General features: G+C 37.3%; 2 protein-coding genes and 1 long non-coding RNA gene across 5 annotated transcripts in view; 2 read left to right on the top strand and 1 right to left on the bottom strand.

Annotated features, from left to right (window-relative positions):
• Positions 1-27,793, top strand: part of LOC140592137 (uncharacterized) — a 46,428-nt gene that overhangs the window by 9,757 nt on the left and 8,878 nt on the right. The gene's annotated exons all lie outside the window — the stretch shown is intronic.
• On the bottom strand, positions 206-26,018 carry LOC111832694 (uncharacterized). Of its 3 annotated transcripts, none has more exons than XM_072714683.1 (12): positions 25,807-26,018; positions 24,861-25,071; positions 24,404-24,541; positions 19,614-19,706; positions 4,002-4,177; positions 3,468-3,592; positions 3,019-3,108; positions 2,529-2,696; positions 1,942-2,038; positions 1,732-1,847; positions 1,072-1,276; positions 206-484 (listed from the first exon to the last, which is right to left on the bottom strand). In XM_072714683.1, exons 4-12 carry the CDS (start codon positions 19,643-19,645, stop codon positions 381-383), a joined length of 1,113 nt encoding a protein of 370 aa, XP_072570784.1. In that variant the 5' UTR covers positions 19,646-19,706; positions 24,404-24,541; positions 24,861-25,071; positions 25,807-26,018; the 3' UTR covers positions 206-380. The 3 variants fall into 3 exon arrangements, with proteins under 3 accessions (XP_072570784.1, XP_072570785.1, XP_072570783.1); XM_072714684.1 differs by having other exon boundaries at positions 24,861-25,066; XM_072714682.1 differs by lacking the exons at positions 19,614-19,706; positions 24,404-24,541; positions 24,861-25,071; positions 25,807-26,018 and having other exon boundaries at positions 4,002-4,558.
• Positions 4,280-5,818, top strand: LOC140592136 (uncharacterized). The gene is made up of 5 exons (XR_011992419.1): positions 4,280-4,621; positions 4,708-4,797; positions 4,877-4,951; positions 5,093-5,185; positions 5,695-5,818. It is a non-coding gene; the product is annotated as an uncharacterized lncRNA (long non-coding RNA).

Here is a 27,793-nt window from a genome sequence, read left to right as displayed (position 1 = left end):
CTTGATGCTAAATTGAAAATTTATACTTCCAAACATTTTATATGTGACTGAAAGTGCAATTTTTCTTGTTTTTTACCATACCTTTCTTACAAAGGACAATTACTGTATTTATCAGTGACCTAAATATATTATATTACAACATAGCACAGACAAGTACAGCAAAGAACACTAGTTTATGTTTGCTACAGATGATCCATTCAAACAGTTTCTCTTCAGCATGAAACTTTATTTACTGAAAGCACACCAAACTTATTCATACACAGAACACGTGTATGCAATGCCCTGTTGAATGTTGCTATTGAAAACTGTGCACTAAAATGTGCATGAAAAATGTACATACAAATAACCAAAAACTGAAAAGTGCCAGCACTTGTTGTTGCTTAATGTTTCTTTTTGAACACAAAACTCTCATTGTTGCATTTTCGTCTAATCACTGCTCTCACATCAGACACATTTGTTCCTGGAAACCCAGCAATGACTGTATCTGTAAAAAACAATAAAAAATATTAAAATGTTTGTAAAGTATGCCATCTACAAGAGATATTACATTTTTTATGCTTTAATAAATAGGTAAAATAACTGATGATCAATTAGACAATTATTACTACAACAGTAAATCATGTACTGGGCATGGTTGTAAAGTTAACTTAATTCAATTTCATGTTCCATCAACATGAGTGACAGGAGGTCAGAACACGATTTCAGGGTAGCATTATTTCTTGAACATACAGTAACTCGCTATTGCCTCCTGACGTACAAAATGGTGGGGTGGTGACGGGCTGCTGTTAGCTGGTTAGCATGCTAAGAGCAAATAAATATCTCTGCTATAATGTCTTAAATATAAAAACTTTTCCTTTTGTTGATAAATATGAATTATTTTACTGATTTAAACTACTCATAGCACCTTTTAAAAATACCGAAATAAAGAATACAAAGAGCATTAATGAACATAAGAACATAAGAAATTTACAAACGAGAGGAGGCCATTCGGCCCATCAAGCTCGCTTGGGGAGAACTTAACTAATAGCTCATAAATGTACAGATAAATAAATAAATGTAATTGATACATACCCACAAGGGCACAGAATTTATCTGGATCTAGCTGATCCTTCGGTGTTCCACCAGCCACTGACTTCCCCGTTAGACTTGAAGAAGCCAACACATCCCGGCCAAAGATGAGCACAGCTAATTCCTGAGCAAAAAGGGACATTCTTGTCCGGTTGAGTCTTCGGAAACAGCTTTTGCTGACCTGCACCCTTGTGTTGCTCAAGAAAATCTGTGCAAAAAATAGTGTTGTGACACTTCTAGATTTTCAAACAGTAGGATGACAATTTTTTTTATAAAACTTACAACTGGAATGAGTTTACATAACATTCTATTGGTTTCTTCCCAAATCAAATTCAAAGATGCAATAAAATATATTGATTGGTGATCAACACATATAGACAAAATATTGGTGATTCTTTTGATACCAATAAGCCTTTGCAACTTAAAAACAAATAAACATAAATGAATATACAAACTCTGAAATACATCAAAATATATTGATAATCATTGGGAAAATTTCCACATATGAAAATCATGCATGAACTAAAGACTGAAAGTAAATTATTAGTGAAATAGTCATCTGTTGGTTGGGAAAGCAGAAAATATATTATTTTGTAGACTACAAAGTCAAATATTAACTGAAATATTGTTTAGTATTTTACAAAGCACACACATAAAACATACCATTTCTGAGGCAGGACTAGAGGAATCCGAGCTTGTGCTACCACTGTCAATGCCAGGTGGCATTCTGTTCATGGTTGCAATAAGATCTTTCACACTCTTGACCAAGGTTGGTATTTCTGGGGAAAATGACAATTTAGTCACAGATATATAACAGAAAATAGTCAAAATACTCTTACAGATACAATGAATGTAAGTCTTTTATATAGATACCTTTCAGAGCCTCCATGACTTCCTGATGCATTTCTACATTTCTTAATGGCTGATCCAACTGGACACTCTGCTCTTCACTTGCCCCATGGCAGAGTTCCTGCACAAATTAAAAGTAAAGCAATTAGAGATGAGGAAAACTGATTCAGTCACATATCGTGATTCTTCTGTGCGGCAATTCATATATGAAATCCATTTTTAAATCATTTATTATGGTCAGTTTTCCGTTTCAGTTTTTACTGTGATTTTAAAAAGTCAACGTTTCAAAACCACTGAAATTTTGTCCATCATACTTTTCATGTGGTATGAGTTGTTATTTTTAATTACTTGTTAAAGACAAAAAGTGCAGAATTCTCTCAGGTCGCATACAGTGCAGTTACTCCAGTTGGTTCGGAGTTGATATTATCGCCATAGCAATCACTGGAGACACTTCTCATTCACTTTAATGAATGAGGTGATGTTATCTGTTGTCAAATTCAATAATAGGTCTGTTGCATCACTTTAGTTGTGTTGCTCATTAGTACCAGAAGACATTATACTGAAGAATGTTAAGTGGTCTGTATGTTTTTTTTTCCTTTGAAAATACTTACAGTTGTTCCAGCAGTCTGTGGTCGATCAAATAAATCCATATTTGTGTCTAAGTCTGGTTCATCTTCCTCACTTGGTGACTGGGTGGAGGTCCTTGCATTTCTTTTTAGCAATGAATATTTGAGATCAGAAAGGACTTTGTCTCTGGCTGACTTTGTCATTTTCATTTTCTGAACAGAATGCACAAGAATGAAAAGGGCTTAGTTATTTGAAAAATATAACAAGTAGTGTTGAATTTGAAAAAGTAGGACAGTGGAAACAGTCCAGATGTAGCTATCTGTAGGTTTACAATATTTACACCACTACCTGTGTCAGGTGTCAAAATGAAGTCTGTAAAATATTCTTACAGACCCACATTAAAACTGAGAAACCCAGCCCAAAAAACAGAACAAAATCAGATGGAGTTCAATTATCCTTTACTAACATTAAACTTCATGGTGATTAAATTTAGAAATGTCATGTCTTTCTACTGTCTTATTTCTATAAACATACGTTTGTCCAAGAGACTTGTGGTGTTTCAATGTCTGTCTCATCATCGTCCGAGGTGACACTGGTATCTGCTGTTTTACTATTTTTCTTTTTCTGCACAAGAAACATCAAAATATTACAGAGCAATAGATCTATTATCCATTTTGTATGTGGATATGACAGTCTTCATCCCTTTCTCTTTCCAGTCAGCAAGAAAAGTAAGCAAAAGATACACAGTAAAGATATTACTAGCGATGTCATAAGAACCAATCGTGGTTTTTGTTAAATTTCATAGGTGTTCTTTAGATGGAACAGCTAAAAGGTGTTACAGTCTAATGTCAAATGCTAATAGAAGAATAAGGATTAAAAGGACTTTAAAAAAGTATTTAAAACTATTTGTGTCATATTAATTGCATCACAACTGACTACAAAATATTGGCATTATAAAATTACTCAAAAGAATTGAGAACAACCTTTGCCTGGGTTCCATCATGAGAGGTATCACACACTGCAGCTCTTCTCCTCTCAACTGCCATGGGCCAGATGTCCTCATTCCTGAGGAAGGCTTTTTTTCTCTCTAGCAACTCCTTATAGCTGTCTGTGGAAAACAAAACGCCATTTATACAATTGTTACAGCATTTCGCAGCTTTACTGCCATTTCATGTCAGACAAAGCAGGCCTGAGAATTCCAAATTTAAACTAAATCTAAACAGCACGAATTCAATTGCATTAGCCATTCCTTTTCCTAACATTGCTGTACTATTACGGACGTGTTTTACTCTCAAAAATACGTGCAGGCACTTATTTACACACTAATCTCACTGTTAGTGCCGTCAAGTTCAGTTTCTTGCCATGTTTTCACGGTACTTGTACCGTTGATACCGTACGCATTTCGCGGTTATAGGGCAGGAAATGTTAATAAAATTGTGCAGGATACCCGCAACCAAAACTGAATTTCAAGCACAACACAACATCTACAATTCATATGCAATTAGAAGAATACAAACCTCCTAGTAAGAGCAGTTTTGCGGCGACCTTTTTTTGTGGTCCTTTCCTTTTCACGAAGTATACTTCGATCCATCCGTCTTCACTTGAGAGGTCCGGCCGTGTTAACACCTGGACAAGCTTCGCTCTGTACTGAGGTGTTACGATGTCAGTACTTTCGACATGAATAGAGCTGTCTCTGAAATAAAATATCCCGAACTTAAACGGAGCCATTTGAGTTCGATGTCTATCCGAATGATCGTAGAACTTCTCCGTTACACCTGACCAATGAGCGTTAAACGGTTGACATGAAATTCACAAAACAATTTTAATGGTCAAGTATGCAGCATATATTTTTCTTTCGCAGGAAATAACAAATGGAAAATACAAACTAAAGCATTAAATCATTTTTAATATGCGTGAATTTGCGCATATACTCTTCTGTGATTTGGTTTTCCTGTTTTAAACGTGATTGGTTTAAATGACATGATGACGTTTCGAAAATATCCCGCGTATTTCAAAGCAAATATTCTGCCTCACAGCGAACATGGCACCTAAAAGACATTACAAGGAATACCTACTGGATGAGTCCTGCCAGCCTTCAAAGGCAACCAAATATAGACGACTATCGAAACAATTGCAGGTATTTCACCTTTCATATTTGTTCTACTTTTAATTAATATATACACCAATATATAATTTATTATATAACATGGTTGTTCTTCCCAGACTACTGCAAACAGTAGAGAAAATTACAAAAAACACCTCACTGATGTATCCTATAAGACAAACAAAGTAAGAAGAGTCATCTTAAAAGAGGTATGTTATGTTTCCATTTGCCTCAGTTTGATTTATGAATGTTTTATTATACAAGTTGACATATTACTGTATTCTGTAGATTCCCCATGCATGTAATGGAGAGGAAAATGATTTGGAGCAATATTCAGGAAGATTAATACCCAGCAGCATACAGGTAAAATCAAAAGGATGACTTTATATGGGAGGTGTCAGTCCCTGTGTACTTATTGTACACATTTATATTCCTCTTAGGTTTTGATGAACTTAGAATTGTGTCAATTACCATTAATATGATCCCATATCATCCCATGACCAGAATACTCAATATGAAGAACATGTTACAGAAGGAACAAGCAGTCAGTCATCTGTAGGAAACACAATAAGAAGACATATTGCCCATACATCTGAGGTACTTCAATGTTATTGTTTTTTAATGTGTAAATTCATGTAGTTGTTTCTGTACTGCATTTTCATTAGGATTACATAAAACTAAAATAATTCTAAATTAGTTTTTCGTGTTATACAATCAATTGCACTTCACTTTCCTGTTGTGTCATGCCTGCTATGTATCTATATGCAATGATATGGACTGTTCTAGCCCCATCCCTGACCCTTATAAACACGTGTAATCTTATCTGCTTTTATATTGGGGGTGAAAAATGACCCCAGACTCCAGACCAAATTAATTTTGAAATCATTCTTGCCAGACATGATAATACCACATTTGGCCATGGCAGGAAAGGATCATAGAGTGCTAGATAGTAATAAGAAACTTTAAAAGAAATATGTTAGTTTTTTTTTAGATGGGTTCAAATTGACCCTAAATTGTATATAGCTAAAATGCTATATAAACATGCAAAATTGTTTTTACTATTTCTCTTGACTATATTTTATATCGTTATTGCTCACTTTATGCAGCCTGCTAGAGAAGGAGCCTGTACAGAGTCACAGACACTGTTGGGACTGTCACCCACGCAATACCAAGATGACACTGTTATTCACACAATTGGCAATCAACAGCACATGCAAATCCAAACAGGAGAACAGGTAATAGTTACCCTTTGAAGATTTTTTTTTCTTGCAAAGACAAAATTTCCATATAATATTGAAGTAATATTTTGAACTTATTTCTTAATATATTAAACAGATTATATTTTTAAACATATTTGTTTAAAATCATCATAATGATTTATTTGAATGTCAACCACAGCAATTTATAATTTGGTTACAGAATTAAAAATAAATTTTAGTAATTAATTTTTCGAAAAGATTCAAGCCTGCTTAGATCAGCATGAGGTATTGCACTGCATTTATCTTCAAATGTAAGTACAATGAAGCAAAAATATTGTACATGGCACGTTCATTACTTTCTGCTAACAATCCCACAATGCACTGTGCTAGACTGTATAGATGCAAGCATTGCTAGATACATTTTAGCAGTTATCATTAACCTTAGCAGTAAGCAGTAGGACAATATACATTGTGACTATAAAAGAACAACTGCAAAGTAAATGCAGTTATTAATGCTTTAATTTACAAATTTTTCAGGAAGTGTCTGAGAAGCTACCAGAACCCAAAATAACAGTTGGACAGCAAGATGTGCAAAACCAAAAGGTTAGTAGTACTTTATTTTGTGATTTATTTAAATTACACATACTGAATTGTTTAAGTGTAGTATTTAAAAAACAATGTCTTCACAGGTACACCCTTTGTTAATGGATGGAGATGATCCTGTGTACCCTGGAGCACCTCTGACAAAGGGACAAAGCTTACTCTTGCTGATGTCTTATGTACTAAGGCACAATCTGACAGGAGTGTCACTGGAACATCTTCTAAAAATTTTCAATGAGCATTTCCCAGGCATGGTACCGGCAACTACATATCTTTTTCGGAAAGCTTATGGAAATTGTGGAAATTATGAACCCCATTTCTACTGTTCAGAGTGTGAATATTACTTGGGGAGAAACAATGCAAGTCAGCTACAGTGTGGTGCTTGTAACACAGTAACAGATTCAGAGAGTTGCCTTAAAAATGGCAGTTTTTTCCTAGTTCTTAGTTTGGCTTCTCAGATCAAATCATTGCTTGAACAAAAAGAGTCAAGTTTAAAAAAGGATTGGGCATCTGGAGATGACATTTCAGATATAGAGTGTGGAGAACAGTACCGTAAATTAAAAGAATCAGGTGAATTAGGAAAGGATGATATATCATTAATTTGGAACTGTGATGGAATTCCAGTGTTCAGGAGCTCTAATTATCAAATCTGGCCCATACAGTGCCAGGTTATAGAATTTAAACCAAAAGAACGCAAGGCAAATATTTGTCTTCCATGTGTCTGGTTTGGGGAGAAGAAGCCAAACATCTTAACATTTTTGAAGCCATTTGTAGAGGAGCTGTTAATTCTAGAAAAGGATGGCATCAAATGGACAGATTCTGCAAATGCAGAGCATCTCTCCAAGGTGTATGCTCTAATATGCAGTTCAGATTCAGTTGCTCGCCCACTTCTAAGAAACACCAAGCAGTTTAATGGGTTTTACGGATGTGATTTCTGTTACCATGTTGGAGGTGGTCCTTACACAAACAAAAACCCAGAGCCACATCTCAGAACTGAACCTGAGCACTTTGATGATGCTTTGTCTGCAACACCTGAAAATCCTGTAATGGGGGTAAAAGGGCCTTCCCCATTAATGAAACTCAAGACGTTTCAAATGATAAATGGATTTGTTCCAGAGTATCAGCATTGTGTCTGCCTTGGTGTGACAAGACAATTAGCCAATTTGTGGTTTGACTCAAGACACCACAAAAAAGAATGGTATATAGGAACAAGGTCAGACCACATTGACAAAGAGCTCATTGCAGTCCAACCCCCAGTTGAGATAACTAGAGTCCCACGATCTGTGGCTGACAGGAAATTTTGGAAGGCATCAGAGTGGAGGTCATTCCTTTTGTTCTATGCTCTGCCTATACTGAATGGGGTTCTACTGAAGAAATTCTGGAACCACTTTTTTCTGTTAGTGTTTGCTATGCACATTCTTTTGGGAGAAAAGGTGAAACACTGTGATATTGCAGCAGCTGAAAGAGCTCTCAAAAAGTTCAATGTGCAGTTTGAAAAGTTATATGGCACTGCTAATATGACATTTAATGTTCATCTACTGACACACATTGCAACAAGTGTTAGGAACTGGGGGCCTCTGTGGGCCACATCAACCTTTTCCTTCGAATCATTTAATGGCACATTGTTAAGTTACTTCCATGGAACCACCCATGTTCCTGAGCAGATAGTAAAAAGATTTCTTTGCTGGTGGAGTCTAAGACAAAAAGCAGAAAATGTAATGTCAGATGCTAATGATGGGGTTAAAAACATTTTTTATGATCTTCTGAAAAACAATGTGTCAACTTCAAATTCAAGAAACCTAAATGAAAATGTAAGGGTTTTTGGCAATCCATGCCATAGCAAACTCTCAGCATTACAAATACTTGCTATCAAAGACTTACTGGGTATTACTAGGGGTGCACCGATCGATCGGCCTCGATCACGTTAATTTGAGGGGATCAGAAATCGACCATATTCCCATGAGATCCACCGATCTTAGTTATATGCTTTTAACTCTTTGGGGTCGAGTATGTCGTCGACGACATCGCGTACTTTTCGCGTCTATTTCAGTTTATAAATATCTCGCTGAAATCTTAATGTATAATCATGAAAAAAACGCTGGCTAAATCCGTAATCTGTCTTCTTTTCAAAACGTCCATTGTCGGAAGTATAAAGTTTTTTTAATTAGGTTAAATCGGCAAAAAAGTAAACCATGTCATCTTACTTTGTTTTACCTGCATCGGGGGCGCGTAGTACCGCTCTCACCCGAAGATCGCTATTCACATTCTAAATAGCCGCATTAGCGCGTATTCAAATCGCATTCGCATGGTAATTTGATTAACAGCGCAACGGTGAAACGCGATCCAGATACATCCCCTTCAGCGCCATAAAAGGGGGTTGGGGACGTGGCCAGGTGACAATGGCTCATTCATACACATGAAAGTTGCTACATATTCAATGAAAGGAGCCAGAAATAGTTACATGAGTTAGGTTTTTCTTATTTATTTATCCAAATTAATGTTGCATCTACACCATTTAGTCATCTTCGTGTAGCCAAGACTTTGGTGATCAGATATCTGGGATCAAAACAAACTGCCAGCATTGCTTACTATGTACTTTTATAATGTTTCTGCAAGTGTTCCAAACTGCATTTTGCAATGTCTATACTTTGATGTCAAATTTTAAACTTAACAAAAATCTGACATATTTACAATATATATTAAAATAAAGATGAGTGTAATGGCAAAACAAATATATAAGAAATCATTTATTTGCCATGAATTAAGTGTGATGAAATGTGTGATCATGCCCCAGTCAGTGAAAGTGTATTTCCTACCGCTAGGCCCCAGAGGGTTAAATCAGCCTTTTCTCCCATTCCCGAGAGAGGTGCAGTGCAGGCTGCCTCCCTCCCTATTTTTTGGACAAGTGTGTCATAACAGCTATATATATATTTTTTTTTTACAAAATTAGAGAAATTAAAGTCTGGAAGAAAAAATATGATTTTGTAGTTCAAACAGCAATGCTCATTTATATGTTCATTTATATTTGAGGACACTACCTCATGTTTTGTGAGTATTCATATCAATTTACTCAATAAAAATGGAAACATTGAAGTAACTGTCTTTTAGTTATGAAAGAAACAAGATCGGCAAAAAAAAATCGAGATCGGCAGGTAAGGTTGCCTAAGGATCGGTGATCGTTGATCGGCCAGAAAACTGCAATCGGTGCACCCCTAGGTATTACAGTCAGTTACTGTGTTTGTTTTCACCGTTTCATTGTAAAAGGCATACTCTATCATTCAAGTAGCAACAGAAGTCTACAAAAAAGGATAAACTCAGTTGTGGAATTGCTGGATGGAAGAATATGCAGAATTCTTAGCATGGTAGTATTAACAGAGTATTTATCAATGCACTGTGTACTAGTGAAGGAGCTCACAAAGTCCGATAGACAGCTCTGCAGGGATGGTCAGCTGAACATTGATTCCACTTTTGTGTCTGAGGTGTTGGAATCCAAGCAAATCTATGCAGTGCCTACTGACCAGTTCTACAGGAAATGTGTTTTGATCCAATCAAGACACAAAGAGTACGTCATTCCACTCCCAAATAATATTGAGAGAGATTAGTAACTGAAGAACTTGAAAATAATTGCATATTGATATGTGTACTATGTATGATTTCACAACTATTGATTAACCTTCAAATACTTCTAATTCTGAAATCTTCAACTGTAAACAATGATACAGCACACATGGTTTAAAAAGATACTGTTGTGGTACATTACTTCAAAATATTGGAGACACAAATTGTGAGTGTTGTTTTGCTACATAATTAAAGTATTTAAAAGGAATAATTTTCAACATGCATACGAAATTTCTTGTTATCTAGAAATATTTTGCTCTCAAATGTTTGAAAATATGTATTTTCAATCTAATGATAAAAATGTACAAAGCTGTATGTTGTTATTACAATATAAGAAATTTACAAATGAGAGGAGGCCATTCGGCCCATCAGGCTCATTTGGGGAGAACTTACCGAATACCTATTGGTCATTTATATTCCATACACAAATTTATTTTAAAAAAATTACATTTTTAAGTATTGCATTAAACATTGGTGACAACTAAAATTGAAATTATATTTAAAGTACTACGAAATGCAAAGTCAGTTTAAGTATTAGAATATATTAGTGTTAATACATTAAATATATTTATGTACATACTGAGACTGAAAAATGCTTGTGATTAGTACATTTTAATATATATATTTAAAAAAAAACACACTAAATTTTAACTTGATAGTAGTACATGAAAATCCACTAAAATTGGACTTATACTTAAAGTACTTGAAGTACACTATTATCTACTGCATTAATAAAACATTTTTGTATATTTTTGGGTAATATACTTCATATGAATACACTAAAAGTTTGTTTAGGCATTAGTATAGGTTAGTGTACTTGCATTAAATATATTTAAGTACTACTGTGACTAAATATGTTGGTAATTAGTACGTTTCTATTATATTTTTTGGAAAATCCACTAAATTTGAACTTGACAGTAGTAGATGAAAATTCACTAGAATTGAACTTGTACTTAAAGCACTTAAAGTACACTATTAACTATTGCATTAATAAAACACTTTGGTATATTTTTGGGTAGCATACTTCATTTGAGTACACTTTAAGTCTATTTAAGCATTAGTATAAATTAGTGTACTTACATTTAATAAACTTAAGTATTACTGCGAGAGAAATTTACTTGCAATTAGTGCATTTGTAATACATTTTTTCACTTGAATATTTAGCACACAAAAAAGTAATGTACTACAAATGTACTTGATAAACTTAAAGTACGTATTTAGTACATTAAAATACATTTTTTTTTTACCCGGGTACAGATGTTTTAAAATGTAACATGAAAGTTTTTCAGAGTAAGGCATACAGATGTTTTAAAATGTAACATGAAAGTTCTTCAAAATAAGATGTACTGTTGAGCTTTCTGCCTCCATATGTATGAACCAAATGTTCTCTTCATTCATTTGTGTAAATCAATAAACTGATTAATATTATAAACTGGTGCTTTATTTTACGCCTTTTCAGTATTTACATTTTCGTTTTAAAGCATACATTTTGACACGCGTCTACACACGTCTGCTGTCATGAAAAACTTACAGAAAGAGAGAAGAAATCACTCCACACGCAGCATACATCGTGTCACACATTATACATGCGCAGAAAAGAAAAAGTAGACCCTTTTGTCAACATCGTGGAAAAAACTTAATAATCAGAAATAATACAAACATATGAGATGAGAACACATAATCCAACACCCCCACTTGTTCTCATCATATGAAAACACCTGTTAGTGGTATTATACATCTCTATTCACCTCCAAAAAGAAAACATTTGAACTTCAACATTCTTACTTTTGATACAGGTTTGGTCAACATGTCAGCAACCATCTCTTCTGATGAACAATACTCAATACTTATTTTTCTTTCATTTACTGCATCGCGAATGAAATGGTATTTAACGTCAATGTGCTTTGATCGCTTTCTGTTCACAGGATTTTTTGTTAGTACAATTGCTCCCTGATTGTCACCATACATTTTAGTACAGGTGTACACCTTGTTATCCATACCACTCAGCAACTGACTTAGATATATGCTTTCTTGGGTAGCGTTTGCTAGACCTATATATTCGGCCTCACATGTGGACAATGCAACGACTGGCTGCTTCTTTGACTTCCAGGAAATTACCGGACCTTGTTCTGTCAGGCTAAAACAATATCCTGAAGTACTACGTCTGTCATTGAGGGATGATGCCCAATCAGAGTCACTGAAAGCTATTAGACTCAGATCACAATTTGTTTTCTGAAAACACAACTCGTAATCACTTGTGCCCTTTAGATACCTTAGCACGTGTTTGGCAGTCACAAAATCCCGTGCTTTTGGACTTGATAGGGTTTGTGATAGTTTGCTTACTATCCAACTAATATCTGGCCTGGTACAGTACATGTCATGGCATAGATAAGACTGCCCACTATCTCTCGATATTCTCTGGGATTTTGGACCTCCATGCTGCTATCTTGATCATTCTCATCACTCTCTACCTTTAACTCGCATGGAGTAGTCCTAGGCTTGCAGTCTGACATTCCAAAACGTTCTAGCATTTTCATCACATATCCCTTTTGGCTCATTTTGATTTTTCCATTTGTTTGTTCAAATCCAATACCTAAGAAATGTGAAATCCTCCCTAGATCTTTCATATTGAATTTATTTTTCATGCTATTTTTGAATCTGTTAAGTCCTTTGTTACTGCTTGCTGCAATGATTAGGTCATCTACCCAAATGATGACTATGATAATGTCTTCTCCGGCTTGCTTCCTATATATACAGTGATCTGACAAATTTCTCTCAAAACCATTTTGTCCAAGGTGATCATTTAGTAGCTCATACCAGTTCCGACCAGATTGTGTCAAACCGTACAGGGATTTTTTCAGTTTATACACCAACTTTTCCCCTGTCACAGAAGTTGATTCGAAACCCTCAGGTTGCTCCAAGTAAATGTCTTCATCTATAGGTGCATGTAAGTATGCCGTCTTGACATCCATTTGATGAACTATAAGGTCATTCTGGACAGCTATCTGCATTAATGCTCGCACTGACGTCAGATCTGCTGTAGGTGCAAAAGTCTCATGATAATCTATACCTTCAGTCTGGCTATAGCCCTTTGCCACATATCTTGCTTTTAAGAGCTTTCCCATCCCACCATTTTCTTTAATGGTGTAGACCCATTTTCCTCCAACGATCTTCCTATTCTCAGGTAATGTAGTTAATTCGAAAGTGTCATTTTCTTTGAGTGAATCCATCTCTTCCCACATTGCACGCTTCCACTCAGGTGCATCAGGTGACATCAAAGCCTCTCTATACGTCTGGGGAACACCAAATACTGCCCTGTAACAATAATAATGTTCACATACTGTATGTTACATCACTCTTGTTGTGATCTGATACGTAATCCTCTAAATATTTTGGGGGTCTCTTTTCTCTCTGTGATAACCGTTGTTTTTGGTTTGGGATGATTTCTGCATCTGTTTTGTTTCCATTCTCATCTGAGACTTCGTCCCTCATCACCTCATTATCCTCTTGATCATCTTTGATCTCATCATCTGTACTGCCCTCACCATGTGACTCGTCAACCTTCTCCCCACCAGCACTGTTGTCTCTACCGGCAACTATTTCTAGATCATCCTCATCTGTTTGTGTTGTTTGTTCACTACGTTCTTTCTTAGTGAATTTTACCAATCTGTGCTTGGTCACTTTTCTTGTCTGACGGTTATAGACCAAATATGCAGGGCTATTTTTACTGTACCCCACAAAGACTCCTTTATCACACCTAGGATCTAATTTCTTCTGGTCATGCCTGTATGCGTAACAGTCTGAGCCAAATATCCACATTTTTGAGAGGTCTGGCCTCTTTCCGGTGAGCATGAAGTAAGGTGTGTTTTGCGTTCTTTCATTATAGCAACGATTTCTAATATGGGCAGTCGTTTGAACAGCATATGGCCATAACACCTTTGGTAACTCTTTCTCTAACAGTAGGCATCTTGCCATCTCAAAAATGGTCCTCCACTGCCTCTCTGCTGTGCCATTTTGATGCGGAGAGTACGGGCATGATGTCTCATGTCTAACCCCTTTTCTTCTCAAAAGGGATTGGAACGCATTACCAGTGTATTCTGTGCCATTATCAGACCTTATACATTTTACCTTGCCATAGGGTGCACTGTCTGCAAAAAACTTTTCAGTGGCTAATGTTGAGTCACTCTTATTTTTGAGAAAGTACACTGATATGGCACCTGAATAATCATCTGTGAATGATATGGCATATTTGTACCCTTCTGAAGCAGTTGGTTCAATGGGACCCGCCAAGTCAGTGTGCACCAGTTCGAGGGGGGCATTAGCTTTTGCATCTGCTTTTCTACTCCTACAGTTTGTGAACTTCCCTTTTATGCATATGTTACAATTTACTTTAGTTTTATCATTTATCTGCATACCCTCGACTAGTTTAGGTAATTTCAACAAGTCATCAAAGTTACAGTGCCCCATGATTTTATGCCATGTCTTAACATCACATGCTAAGTTTACTTTATCTCTGGCACACATATCATTTGCATATTCATAATCACATTGATCTGGTTCATTTACCGTTTTCAAGTAGAATAGTCTCTCGTGCTCTTTGATTGGAAACACAGTACCGTCTTCACCTATGAGTTCGTTTTGGCCCTTTTGGAAGATCACTCTTGCTCCATCTTCGGTGGCAGCTTGAACGGAGATGATGCTCTGTGGATATGACGGTATGAAGAGGGCTCTCCTTAAAATGGTCTTGACCGTTTTTCCTTCCCCGTCTTGTAAGAACACCTCTGCTTCTCCGCGCTTTAAGGCTACGTTATTCATTCTCGTTCCATCCGCCAATTCCATGTAATGCAATGCAGGGTTGAAAGATTCATCGAACCGCGTGAATCTTGCTTTCTCTGTAATGATGTGCGATGTTGCTCCGCAGTCCACCATTAGTCCTCTTCCTTTAATGCTTTCGGGAAGTAAACGTTGGCTTACTTTAAAAACGAAAGTTTGCTCTTTGTCGTCTTTCTTTTCGGCTGTCTGTTTGGCATCATCTCTTTGTCTGTTGCCTTTTCTCCTGCACGTTTCGTCGCTGTGCGTTGAGCTTCGATGGTAGTTACGCCACTTCGATGATGCTTTCTGGCGGCACTCTCTGGCTATGTGACCTCGATTACCACAACCATAGCATGTCACGGTCGATGCTTCTGCTTTCATCACGTTGTCCGATTTTGTCTTGGGATCAAACTTTTCTGTCTCCTCGTAACTTCGTAGTCGACTCTTGAATTGTACGAACGTCAATTCTTCGCTGCTTTGTGTGATGTGGATGGCAAAGGGTTTGTATGATTCTGGCAAGCCCTTCAAAATCATAGCTATTATCAGTCCATCACTTAACATTTCTTTAGCATCTCTGAGACATTATCGCTCTTTCGGCTCGGATAATATAGTCTGTAACGCTTTCTTCTGGTTCCTTCTTCAGAGAAGTTAGCTCTGTATATAAGGCAATGATTCTCGGCTTACCCTGGCTGGCGTAGTGATTTCTTAGGATTTTTAATGCTTTCCTTCCGTCGTCGGTTGCTTCTCTCATCACTAACGACAGGCTTTTGTCGTCGAGGAACTGAATTAGCTCTGCGTAGCATTCTTCATTCTTCTCTCGGTCGACATTGTCGTCAGCGGATAGTATTGTTTCCTTTAGGCCAAGCATTGTCATGTGGCCTAAAAATTTTACTTCTCATAGTTCGTACTTCTGTTCGTCGCCATCAAAAAGCAGCCTCTGCCATGCTCCTGCACTTCTCCTGGGCCCATAACCTGTTGAGCTTTCTGCCTCCATATGTATGAACCAAATGTTCTCTTCATTCATTTGTGTAAATCAATAAACTAATTAATATTATAAACTGGTGTTTTATTTTATGCCTTTTCAGTATTTACATTTTCGTTTTAAAGCATACATTTTGACACACGTCTACACACGTCTGCTGTCATGAAAAACTTACAGAAAGAGAGAAGAAATCACTCCACACGCAGCATACATCGTGTCACACATTATACATGCGCAGAAAAGAAAAAGTAGACCCTTTTGTCAACATCGTGGAAAAAACTTAATAATCAGAAATAATACAAACATATGAGATGAGAACACATAATCCAACATGTACAGATGTTTTAAAATGTAACATGAAAGTTTTTCAAAGTAAGATGTACAGATGTTTTAAAATGTAACATGAAAGATGTACAGAAGTTTTAAAATGCAACATGAAAGTTTTTCAATGATGTACAGATGTTTTAAAAATGTAACATGAAAGTTTTTCAAAGATGTACAGATGTTTTCAAATGTAACATGAAAGTTCTTCAAAGTAAGATGTACAGATGTTTTCAAATGTAACATGTAAGTTTTTCAAAGTAAGATGTACAGATGTTTTCAAATGTAACATGAAAAATGTACAGATGTTTTAAAATGTAACAAAGTTTTTCAAAGTAGGATGTACAGATGTTTTAAAATGTAAGATGTTCTGGTGTTTTATTTTCCGGTCGCGTTATACGAAAACGTTTTTTTACGTGTATGCAGCGCAAGCCTGTTCGTACAAAGTTTTATGCATTAATTTTGCGAATCAGTTTTGAAATCTAATATGAACGTGGCTTTTATTTTACAAAAACAAAGTTGTAAAAATTTTGTAGTCTTTTTATCAAAGGATATTTTAATGTAACATGAAGTTTTTCATTTTAAAAGTTGCACATGAGTTTTAAAGTGTAACATGTATACGTGTGTTTTATTTTTCAAACTTGTACAAAAATGTTTGTGTACATTTATCAAATGAGTTTTAAAATGTAACATGTAGAGGTGTTTTATTATTCAAAATAAAAGTTGTACATATGTTTTACAGGGTTCAAAAGCTGGTAAAGTTTGGTAGATTCCATGAGAGGTACCCCTTTAAACACGCTTTATTCCCATCACCACACGTATACATTCACCTAAAGGATTATTAGGAACACCATACTAATACAGTGTTTGACCCCCTTTCGCCTTCAGAACTGCCTTAATTCTACGTGGCATTGATTCAACAAGGTGCTGAAAGCATTCTTTAGAAATGTTGGCCCATATTGATAGGATAGCATCTTGCAGTTGATGGAGATTTGTGGGATGCACATCCAGGGCACGAAGCTCCCGTTCCACCACATCCCAAAGATGCTCTATTGGGTTGAGATCTGGTGACTGTGGGGGCCATTTTAGTACAATGAACTCATTGTCATGTTCAAGAAACCAATTTGAAATGATTCGAGCTTTGTGACATGGTGCATTATCCTGCTGGAAGTAGCCATCAGAGGATGGGTACATGGTGGTCATAAAGGGATGGACATGGTCAGAAACAATGCTCAGGTAGGCCGTGGCATTTAAACGATGCCCAATTGGCACTAAGGGGCCTAAAGTGTGCCAAGAAAACATCCCCCACACCATTACACCACCACCACCAGCCTGCACAGTGGTAACAAGGCATGATGGATCCATGTTCTCATTCTGTTTACACCAAATTCTGACTCTACCATTTGAATGTCTCAACAGAAATCGAGACTCATCAGACCAGGCAACATTTTTCCAGTCTTCAACTGTCCAATTTTGGTGAGCTCGTGCAAATTGTAGCCTCTTTTTCCTATTTGTAGTGGAGATGAGTGGTACCCGGTGGGGTCTTCTGCTGTTGTAGCCCATCTGCCTCAAGGTTGTGTGTGTTGTGGCTTCACAAATGCTTTGCTGCTTACCTCGGTTGTAACGAGTGGTTATTTCAGTCAAAGTTGCTCTTCTATCAGCTTGAATCAGTCTGCCCATTCTCCTCTGACCTCTAGCATCAACAAGGCATTTTCGCCCACAGGACTGCCACATACTGGTTGTTTTTCCCTTTGCACACCATTCTTTGTAAACCCTAGAAATGGTTGTGCGTGAAAATCCCAGTAACTGAGCAGATTGCGAAATACTCAGACCGGCCCGTCTGGCACCAACAACCATGCCACGCTCAAAATTGCTTAAATCACCTTTCTTTCCCATTCTGACATTCAGTTTGGAGTTCAGGAGATTGTCTTGACCAGGACCACACCCCTAAATGCATTGAAGGAACTGCCATGTGATTGGTTGATTAGATAATTGCATTAATGAGAAATTGAACAGGTGTTCCTAATAATCCTTTAGGTGAGTGTATATGTACCAAGCTATAGAACCCTTAAAGGTTCAATATGGAGCCTTTTGTTTTAAGAGTGTATTTTTTATGCCATACGATCTACCCACACTACCTTTGCGATCGACCAGTAGATCGATCGCGATCAACGTATTAGGCACCCCTGGTGTAGACCATGTATACGTCGGAATGGATCATGAAAACAATACTCGAACCGGCGAGAAAAGAAAAAAAACGCTTTCATCGACATTTATGCAGTCACATTGATGCTTTGGATTGTTTGCCGTTGAATCGATACATCGATAGAAATTGATGCATTGTTACATACCTAGTCCTTACCCATTTCAGTTTCTGTATCTAAGTTCCTGCCTTAGTTCAGTTCCCCAATGGGTCATTGTTGTAAGTAATGCATATCTGATTAGGTTTATTTCATGAGTGTTTCAGAATGTTAGTAGCAAAGATTTGTTTTTTCTTTCTTTTCTGTCCTTATTTCATAGGTGAAATTAACAAGTTGGAACAGCATGAACAGTCCAGCGGGTCGTATATGGCACATTTCATAACACGGACTGGGAAAGGGTTATTTTTACAAAACAACTGTTTTTGAATTCACTGGGTCTGTATGATCATTTTAGCCAATGGGCATATTTTTCCTATAATGATAAGGTGGTCTGGGTTCCCCAGGGATAAAAATGTTTAGATTATTAATGTCTCTTCTGTATGGTCGCAAAACTTCTCTTGCACTAATAACAGAAGCAGTGAAGGGGATGTTAGCAATATTATGAACAAGTCTGCACGTCCACTTCACGTGTGGCCTCTATAATGGAGCATATTTAGCCACCGCCTCATTCCACCATGCTGTGCTAAAAATGCTACTGGGGATTATCGCTGCCCGAAGCCGTCAGACAACTGGTGACCGACATCACACTTTCTCCAGACGTTACACTCTCCATGCATAGCCATAATACGTCAGGAAGCATCCTCTCTTGTTATAATACAATCCGGTGCCTTGTGTTCTAACTGCACATAATTTATTTGCAGATGATTATTATTCTCATCTTTAAATATTCAGGTTTAGTCTCACATTCTGCTCAAGATCTTACATCCATTTGTGTACTATGTACTTTTTAAATCTGCTGCAGTATGTTTACTTTGCTCGCACCATGTGTACAGTCTTTGTACACTGTAAAACCTAATAAGTTGGCTTTACTTAAAAAAAAGTATGCAAATTGTTGCCTCAAAAAAATAGGTTTTTAAAACTTGAGAAAATAAGTACAATTAACTTATTTAAAATATTTAAGTTAGCAGAACTTAAAATAACTTAATAAATCTAAGTATGCTGTAATTACATAATGTAATTATTGTTAAAAGTAATGCATTTAATGTATTTAGGAAAATTAATATTTCATTACTGTTAATTTTGGACAAATGCAAAGTTTAGTAGACAAACAACTTTTGTATTCCAGAACTTACGAAGCATGACACGTAGAAGTCACTGGAGTCATCGCCTAGTACAATGTGGAGGCCTCTGAGGACAAATGTACGCTGTGCAGTCACATCAGGTGTCTGTTGATACAGAAAACTCCTCTAAGAAACAATTTCTGAGAAATAAGCACAGGCTGAGAAAGAAAATTATATTATCTGTGTTTCAACTAAAAGTGAGGCAAATTTGAAATGTAAAACCAAGAAAATGTGAATCAGGACTGATTATATCGATGCAAATAAAGAGAAGACATGTAGTGTACTCAGCAGGTGGTGTTGAAGCCTACTTGACACCTAATTCTTCCAAAAAAAACCCAAAAATTGTTGTTTGCAGCACACAATGACTATACTGTTGACTATATTGTTTGATCTAAAAACCTTTAACAGAGTTTTTATACATTCGTCACCCCATGCTAGTGTATAAACATTTTTGGAAATTAAGGGAGTTTTTTGAGAATCTGGTCATTTTTTCCCCATCCTTGTCTGATGCAATGCCTCACAATATGGTTTAAAAGAGATTGATGACATGATCTTAGGGTGCTTTCACACCTATAGTACGATTGCTTTAGTCCGCACCAGTCATAAAAATGTTACAATGTAGTAAACAGACGTGGGTACGGTTTGCTTTCACATATGCAGAGTTCTAAACGAACCAAAATAGACCGCGAAGCCCATCGGCACCGGGAACAGACTATTATCAGAAAATCGCGCCACTTTCAATAATCATGGAGGAACAGCTTTGCTTTGCGCTAATGGCGCTGATCCTCGCGCACTACATTGTACGTGCAAATCATTATTTTCAGATAATTAATTTCGAACACGATTCCCGGCTGCGACTCCAAACCAGCTTCCTGGTTTATTCATCTCGCCGACGGCGCATTGCGCGCCACTTCATGGAGAAGAGACGTGCCCTCCTCCTGAATGATCATTTTGTTATTAGCCGGCGATCTTCCTGCAGATCCATCAGGTACTCCGTTGGCCTATGAAAACAGCCCAGCCACACATTTTTCATCTTTAATGTGAATACAGATTACGAAATTGTCATACAAATGGCAAGTCTTGTCATGATACACATTCAAACGTGATATTGTCTATATTATCTATACAGTTCTCCAAATTGCATAGTGACATTGCATGATATTACCTAGGCTACTATAACAATGTTTTGAGAATTAATATGTGGCGAGATAAAGTCTACAACTGTATTGTACTGCATTTTTTTTACTTTGGCCATATTCGTTTGGATGCTTGGATTTGAGATGATGGAAAAGGTTTGACGTGTTTCCACCGCTTGCTAAAACAGTGCTCTTGCATACCTTTCAAATCACGTTCATCTCATTCGTATCACTTTTCCTATACTCAAACTAACACCACAGAAGATGCACCTTTTTTCTTTACAATCTCCTCGTTGTTGGTTTCGTCACATGTAAGCAAACTATCCGCTGCACCGTCTTCTTCCATTGTCAAAGTGAAAGTGTATTGTGTGGTTACCAAACGTGCAACGTCACGTGATCTCAATCGCGATTAAGACGATAGACCAAAATCTCTATCGGTTGACAAATTTCTACCGGTTAGTCGTGTCTACCGGTATATCGCCCACCCCTAGGGGGGCTATTCCATTATTTTGCAGGGTGTGGTAGACCATAGGATGAGATTTTGGGACATAAATGTGGGGCGACCAGGCAAGGTACATGATGCCCGTGTTTTCTCCCTCTCATCATTGTATGAGCTAGCCAGTGCAGGAACTCTTTTACCTCACTGGAGTGAAGCATTTGAGGGGGTCGATGTGCCTCTTCTTCTGTTAGGAGATTCAGCCTATCCCTTACTACCGTGGCTGATGAAACCTTACCCAGAAGGTGGAGGAATAACACCACAGCAGCTAAATTTCAATCACAAACTTAGTCAAGCCCGTATGACAGTTGAGCGTGCCTTTGGCCGTCTCAAAGGTCGTTGGCGCTGCCTTTTGAAATCAAATGACACCCATATAACTTTCATAAGTCGCACAGTATCTGCTTGCTGTGTGCTACATAATTATTGTGAGTACCACAATGAGGAATATCTTGAGCGAGCTACTGAAGTAGAGGAGGCCGAGAGTGGGGGACATCAGGAGCAGGTTCCTGGTCAACAGCAGCCGAAAGACATCAGAGATGCACTGTGTAGCTATTTTTCTAAAATGTAAGTAGACTCCTTTTGAACAGATGGAGGCAGAAAAATGCAGCTACTCATATACAGTGTGAGGTAACAGACCTAACAGTATATTCACAGATGCGTTCAAAAAACACTGGCTTTTCCGTTAATTATGTTTGTTTGTATGATGGGATTTTCATATAGCACCAATTCTGAAATGTTATTTGAATTAAGGGCTGTTTTGACCATTAATATTTTGTTCATTTTAACTTCATTTTGCATGTTCAATAGATACACCATATTCTGAATGCTGAATGAAACCATGTTTGGCTATAAACAGTGTGTAGATTTGCCATATCCCTTCCTAAAAACAGAACCTGTTTGAATGTTTGTAAATGATACTCTACAAAAGGAAAATCACAATTAAAGCAATTTATAGTTTATTCTCAAATGTGTTGCTTTTGTACATGAATACAACTTTCAGGAAAAAAAGTAAAGGTAAATAGTGCTACTTCTCACAAAAAGAGCATTTTTGCAACCACATTAATGAGAATGGGGTATCACATTGTTTAGGCATGTTAACAAAAAGATCTTGACTGCACCTCAGGAACATGATGTGCTGTAACAGTTGGTACCTCAAGTAAGAAGTCAAATCAAAAGTGTTTAAACGTGCTTAAACTCACAAAAGAGTTTTATCCCTTTAGTGTTTTAGGCCCTAAATAATGAGGTATCATATTGTTTAAACATGAACAAAAAAAAAATCCTCAAAAAGCTCTATCCTTATTGTAATTGTACCCCAAGAACATGTGCTGTATAAGAGTAAGTAGTCTCTTCTCACAAAAGAGTGTTTTAGCAACCAAGGAGAATGAGGTAATATTGTAAACACCAAAAGAAATTCCTCCACTGAATGAACATTCTTGCCTTAACTGAAAGCAAATAATATGACCTACTTTATGCTACATAAACAGCCTACAAATGGTAAAAGTGCGGTTGGCTATTAATGTCATGTAGGATAGATGAAGTGCTGGGACGTTGATTTTGGGCATCTTGGGGATGTGGAGGAACCCCATGTGGCTGGGCAGCAGGCTGTGGTTGATATGTCTGTGGCACTGACCAGGCCCTAGTGGGAGGAGGTGTGGTCCAGGGCGACATTGACTGAGAATGGCCTGGCGCAACAACACTTACCACCGTGCTCATTAGTTGCATAAGAATCTGATTGCTGGCTTGTTGCTGTGCCTGTAAAGCCTGAAATCTCCTATCATCTGCCTCCCGCTGAGCCCTCATCATTCTTTCAAATGCAGCAGCCTCTTCTTCCAGTCGCCTCTGCTCAGCAGTTTGTATTTCCTGCATCATCCTTCTGCTGTCAATCATGTATTGCCGTAAGTCGTCATCTTCAACTCTGCTCGACTTTGCCTTTCGCTTTCGAGCCCGTGCTCCAGGAATAGGTCATTTCAACTCTTTAGGGGTCTCTGCATGATCACCACCCTTGATGCTCTGGGTAGACTCACTTGACTCATCAAGGTTGGTAACTGAATCTTCCACTGTTTCAAATGGAAGAGAAGAATAGAAGAAGTAGCATAGAAGAATAGATTGGGCCCATTTTTAAGCTAGCCTAACATTGTGTGTGTGTGCGCATGTATGTATCTGCCCACATATTATGAACATATTCTCTCTCATACACTCATGCATGCATGCACACACGCACACACGCACACACACACGCACACACACACACACATATATTTGTTCGTTTTTGTTCCAGTACATTAGTCTAAACATCATTTATACAGTGTCAGTGAAAAAATAGGTTGCTTACCATCTACATCAGTGTCACGTTGGTCTGTCAGGTCAGACACAGCGTCGATGGATTCAAGTGGCGAAAGAGTTGAGCTGTCATTCTCCACAGCATCCACCGGCTCAACGATAGGTTTTGTCCCGAGTATTCCATCCAAAGCGTCATAGCAGGGAAGCTTGTCTTTCTCTTTTCCAGAACTTCCCGTCTTGCTACAGTAAGTGCATCACGCACTTCTATGTACTTCGCCCGAAGTTTTTTTGTCTTAATACGGCATTGTTCAACTGTCCGAGGATAGCCTTTCTCCCTTAGCTGCTTACTGAACAGCGCGTAAATGCAGCTATTTCTATGTATCGTGGACAGTTGCTTTTGGATATGCTCATCTGACCATATATCTATGAGGCACTTAATTTCTTCGGCACTCCACGTTTCTCCGCGATTTAATTTCATCGCGAGTCAATAGTTTGAAAAATTTGATGGAGTCAACAGGAAGTGAAAAGAATTTTACTCACAACCCCCTATCTCTTATACCCAAAGTGCATTAAACTATACCATTTCGTCAGATTTGGTTTGGTTGCTTTCAAACCAGACGCACCGTACCAAAGTAGAGCGGATAAAGCGGTCCGAGACCACCCCTTCAGGCAGGTCTCGGATCGATTGATTTGGTGCGCACCAAAGTACCGAGATTGCATTCACATCAACGCAAACGAACCGAACCAAGGGACCAAACACGTTTGGTGCGCACCAAATGCTGTAGGTGTGAAAGCACCCTTAATCAGACAGGGGGGTAACTTTTCATGGTACACCTTTGAAGTAACAACATAGGAACAACAATGATGAAAAAGAGTTATAAGTCACTCACCATCAAGTCAATTTGCTGCTTCAGTTCTGTCAGTTTCTTTCCAACAGTTCCTTTTTTGCAACTGAACAGTTGGATGAAGCTTGGTGTGTACTGGTCCAGAGCCTCAAAGAAATCTCCTTCAAGATTCTTCCTGCAATTCTGAAAAAGAGAAAGGGGAAGAAGGAGAAAAAGACAGCCTTAAGTAATCAATTACATTCATAACAATTGTACTCACAATACATTAAAAGCTTACAAGACAAAAAAAGATACATTTCTTTCATATTCAAATACTACTTAAAAAGGCTGATGCATTGACTTCATACAAACTGGAATTAAACACTGATTTAAAACGTATTCAGGGCAATAAAATATTAACAATTTGATAAACTTCTGAGATTATTTTTTTGCTTCAAAGAGCTGTAAAATCTATGCTTAAAATTAAACTTTTCAGGATGTTTTCAGTTTAATAGTAGCTTACCTGTCTCTCCATGAAAAGTGCTGGCCAACGTTCAGCCATGTCTTGGACAGCAGCCTTGTTTCTCACTATCTCTTGTCGGCGCAATGGGAATGTTAGATCCATTAATTTTGAGATGAGAGACCCATTTGGTTGTTTTTTCTTCATCTCCTCTACGAGCATATTTCTGTCATCTTCAAGGCTTTTTTCATCATGGCCTTTAGTACAAACTGTACTAAAAATAATTACATAAAGGAGTATGATTAGATTAGATAACAAAGCGGTTTGCCACAATGTTTGAGAATCATGTCCCTAAAACAGGGGCCTGTTTCACAAAGCAGGATTACTTGCTTAGCCAGATAACTTGCCAGATTTAAGGTAGTCTGGGCTAAATGTAAGTTGATGAAAATAAGGTCTATTTAGCCCAGACTACCTTAAATCTGGCTAAGCAAGAAATCCTGCTTTGTGAAACAGATCCCAGGTCATGTTCAACATGCGCTACTTAGCATGACGTCGACAGTGGACGCTGAATGCGTGCGACCTTCAAATGCAGGTTATCAGGGATCCAGCGCAGCTAACATTAAAGATTGAAAAAATTTTCCCCTCCTTGACTAGACAACTGAGAAAATTATTGCAAGCCAGCTACTAAATCACTTAATGTTCTGCACGTTACATTCGCTCCACGCAACTCTACAAACATATACATTAAGACAAATATATAAACGCAGTTTCATTCACAACGCGATTGTGGGTGAGTTTAACACTTTCCTGTTCTCATCCCAAATTAAGGAATGGTGTCAATGGACAAGAAGCAAAAGCAAAAAAGGAAAAGCAACCGACTTTTAATGCGATAATGGACAAAGGCTGTGGCAGAGTTTAGCACAAGTACTCTCCCGTGCAAGCACAACAGACTGGCGCTCATTGACAAAAGTAAAACAATGTGAAAAAGGATGAAAAGAAAGGTACTCACCAAATCAGTGTGCCAAGTACCACAGTCACCGGTATGATGGAAACAATGAGCACAACTGCTGAGATGACATCCGACTGCACCTAAACTTGTTATGGCATGTCCACAAAATAACTGCCGTAAAACGCGCCAAGTACAGTTGAGCAGTTCTCTGCGCATGCCCGAGCTTTTTAAATAAATTCTGATGATGTACTTCACCGTAATTTACTACTTTATTGTTCTTTTATCTTTTTTTTATTATTCATTGAGACAATATTATTATTATTTATTTATTTGGTTTATTTTTCTAAAATGGGTTACATTTCAATTTATTACAATAACTCATACTGTACGTCAACCAATAAACACAAACTACTTGATCATTTCTATTATACGATTATTATAACTCAATCAGCTACCAAACCAAGAGTAAGAGTACAGTGTATGAAAAAAAAAAAAAAAACCTCTAATCTGTTGTCCTGTGTAAAGTGGACTGAACTTTCGCCCCCCACTGACACAGTGTTTACATACTTACTATTATTAAGTTAATTCAGCTAAAGGACATTCATTTACTTAAGCTTTTACACCTAAAAGTATACATGACTTATTTAAGATGAGTGTTATTAACAAGTTTATAAAAATTAAGTTGTATCAACTCAGTATTATCTATTAAATTCAATATTACGTTTTACAGTGTACCTTGGCTGTTTGGCATTATCTGCATTATTTGCATGTTTGTATGCACCAGAACTTTCCCCAGGCAATACCGTCAATCAAAACCTAAATTGGGTCTTATATGATTTATAGAGATAAGTATATTTTATTCCCGTGTATTGTTAAAACATAATTTCTGTATTTACATGCCATCTGAGTATTGAGTGTGCATAGTAATTAATTAGCTACTGAGGTTAGAATACTCATTCTATCTAGGTTTGTGTATGTTGAGCAGGTTATATGAATGGTTTAGTTTTAATTAATTTATATAGAATAGAACAGTGCAAAGACGCAGTTTCAGACAACAGTTTCTGTCTATGTTAGCAATGTTAATATATGTATATGTAATCTGTGTCTATGCGTACTCTAGCTTTTTGATTTATGTTTCTAACTGAATCTAAGCAAAACCTTGATATTACACCTACTATAACTACAGTATATGTCCCTCACTATACTTATGCCTAAATCACACTAACTGCTAACCTGTTTCACTAATACAATTCGATTTCAAATAATAATAATCGCCAAACTACTCGCTGAAACCAACAACGCCACAAACACCCAACACGCACCGATTTTTTTCGGGTTTTTTATAGAATTTTATTCTCGCCGTGAACAATGACAACGGCGGTCACGTGACTGATGTTTCGAAACATTTCGTATACTCCGTATCGAGACCAGAAGTTTCGGACGTCTTCGGAACGGATCGATCCTGGGTGCCAAAATTGCCATCTCTAGTAATTAGACATTAATCTAAATAAAGAATAACTTTGTTCGTACTTGACTGTGGTCCGCTTTTTTACAGTTTTATTTTCACGGAGGCTATTCAATAGAAACTTTGAAACAACAATAAGCAACACGTACTCGAGTTGTAAATCTCTTATATAAGCTTTTTCTCAAGCAGACTAACATGCTGGGACTTATTTCCATGTTTTCTTCATGAAATAAAAGGACCCTTGGAAAAGATGTGAGGCGTACGTAATTATAAGACATTGCCAAGCTCAGCGACTTCTTACACGACAAGAAATGGTGCATAAATATGAAATTCGTATATTTAGAATTTAGAATTGTAAAAAAAAATGTGTGTTGCAAAGCCACATTTATATTAATTCATGTTCATAAACATCCCCGCTGTTGCTGTCTACCAAGTTCTGTTCATTGTTTTGAATCAGATAAATCTCTTTGCAGAGACTCGATCTGTGACTAACATGGCCACAGTACCATTTCTTTGTCAGTACTTAAACTAGGAAAATACTAGGAAAGCCAGTTGGTAGCCTACGTTTTTAAGAAAGGCATT

Source organism: Paramormyrops kingsleyae, chromosome 7, assembly GCF_048594095.1.
Source record: "Paramormyrops kingsleyae isolate MSU_618 chromosome 7, PKINGS_0.4, whole genome shotgun sequence".
In the NCBI taxonomy this organism is placed as follows: domain Eukaryota; kingdom Metazoa; phylum Chordata; class Actinopteri; order Osteoglossiformes; family Mormyridae; genus Paramormyrops; species Paramormyrops kingsleyae.
The sequence above is the reverse complement of the archived record's forward strand: the minus strand, read 5'-3'. Positions and strand labels throughout refer to the sequence as shown.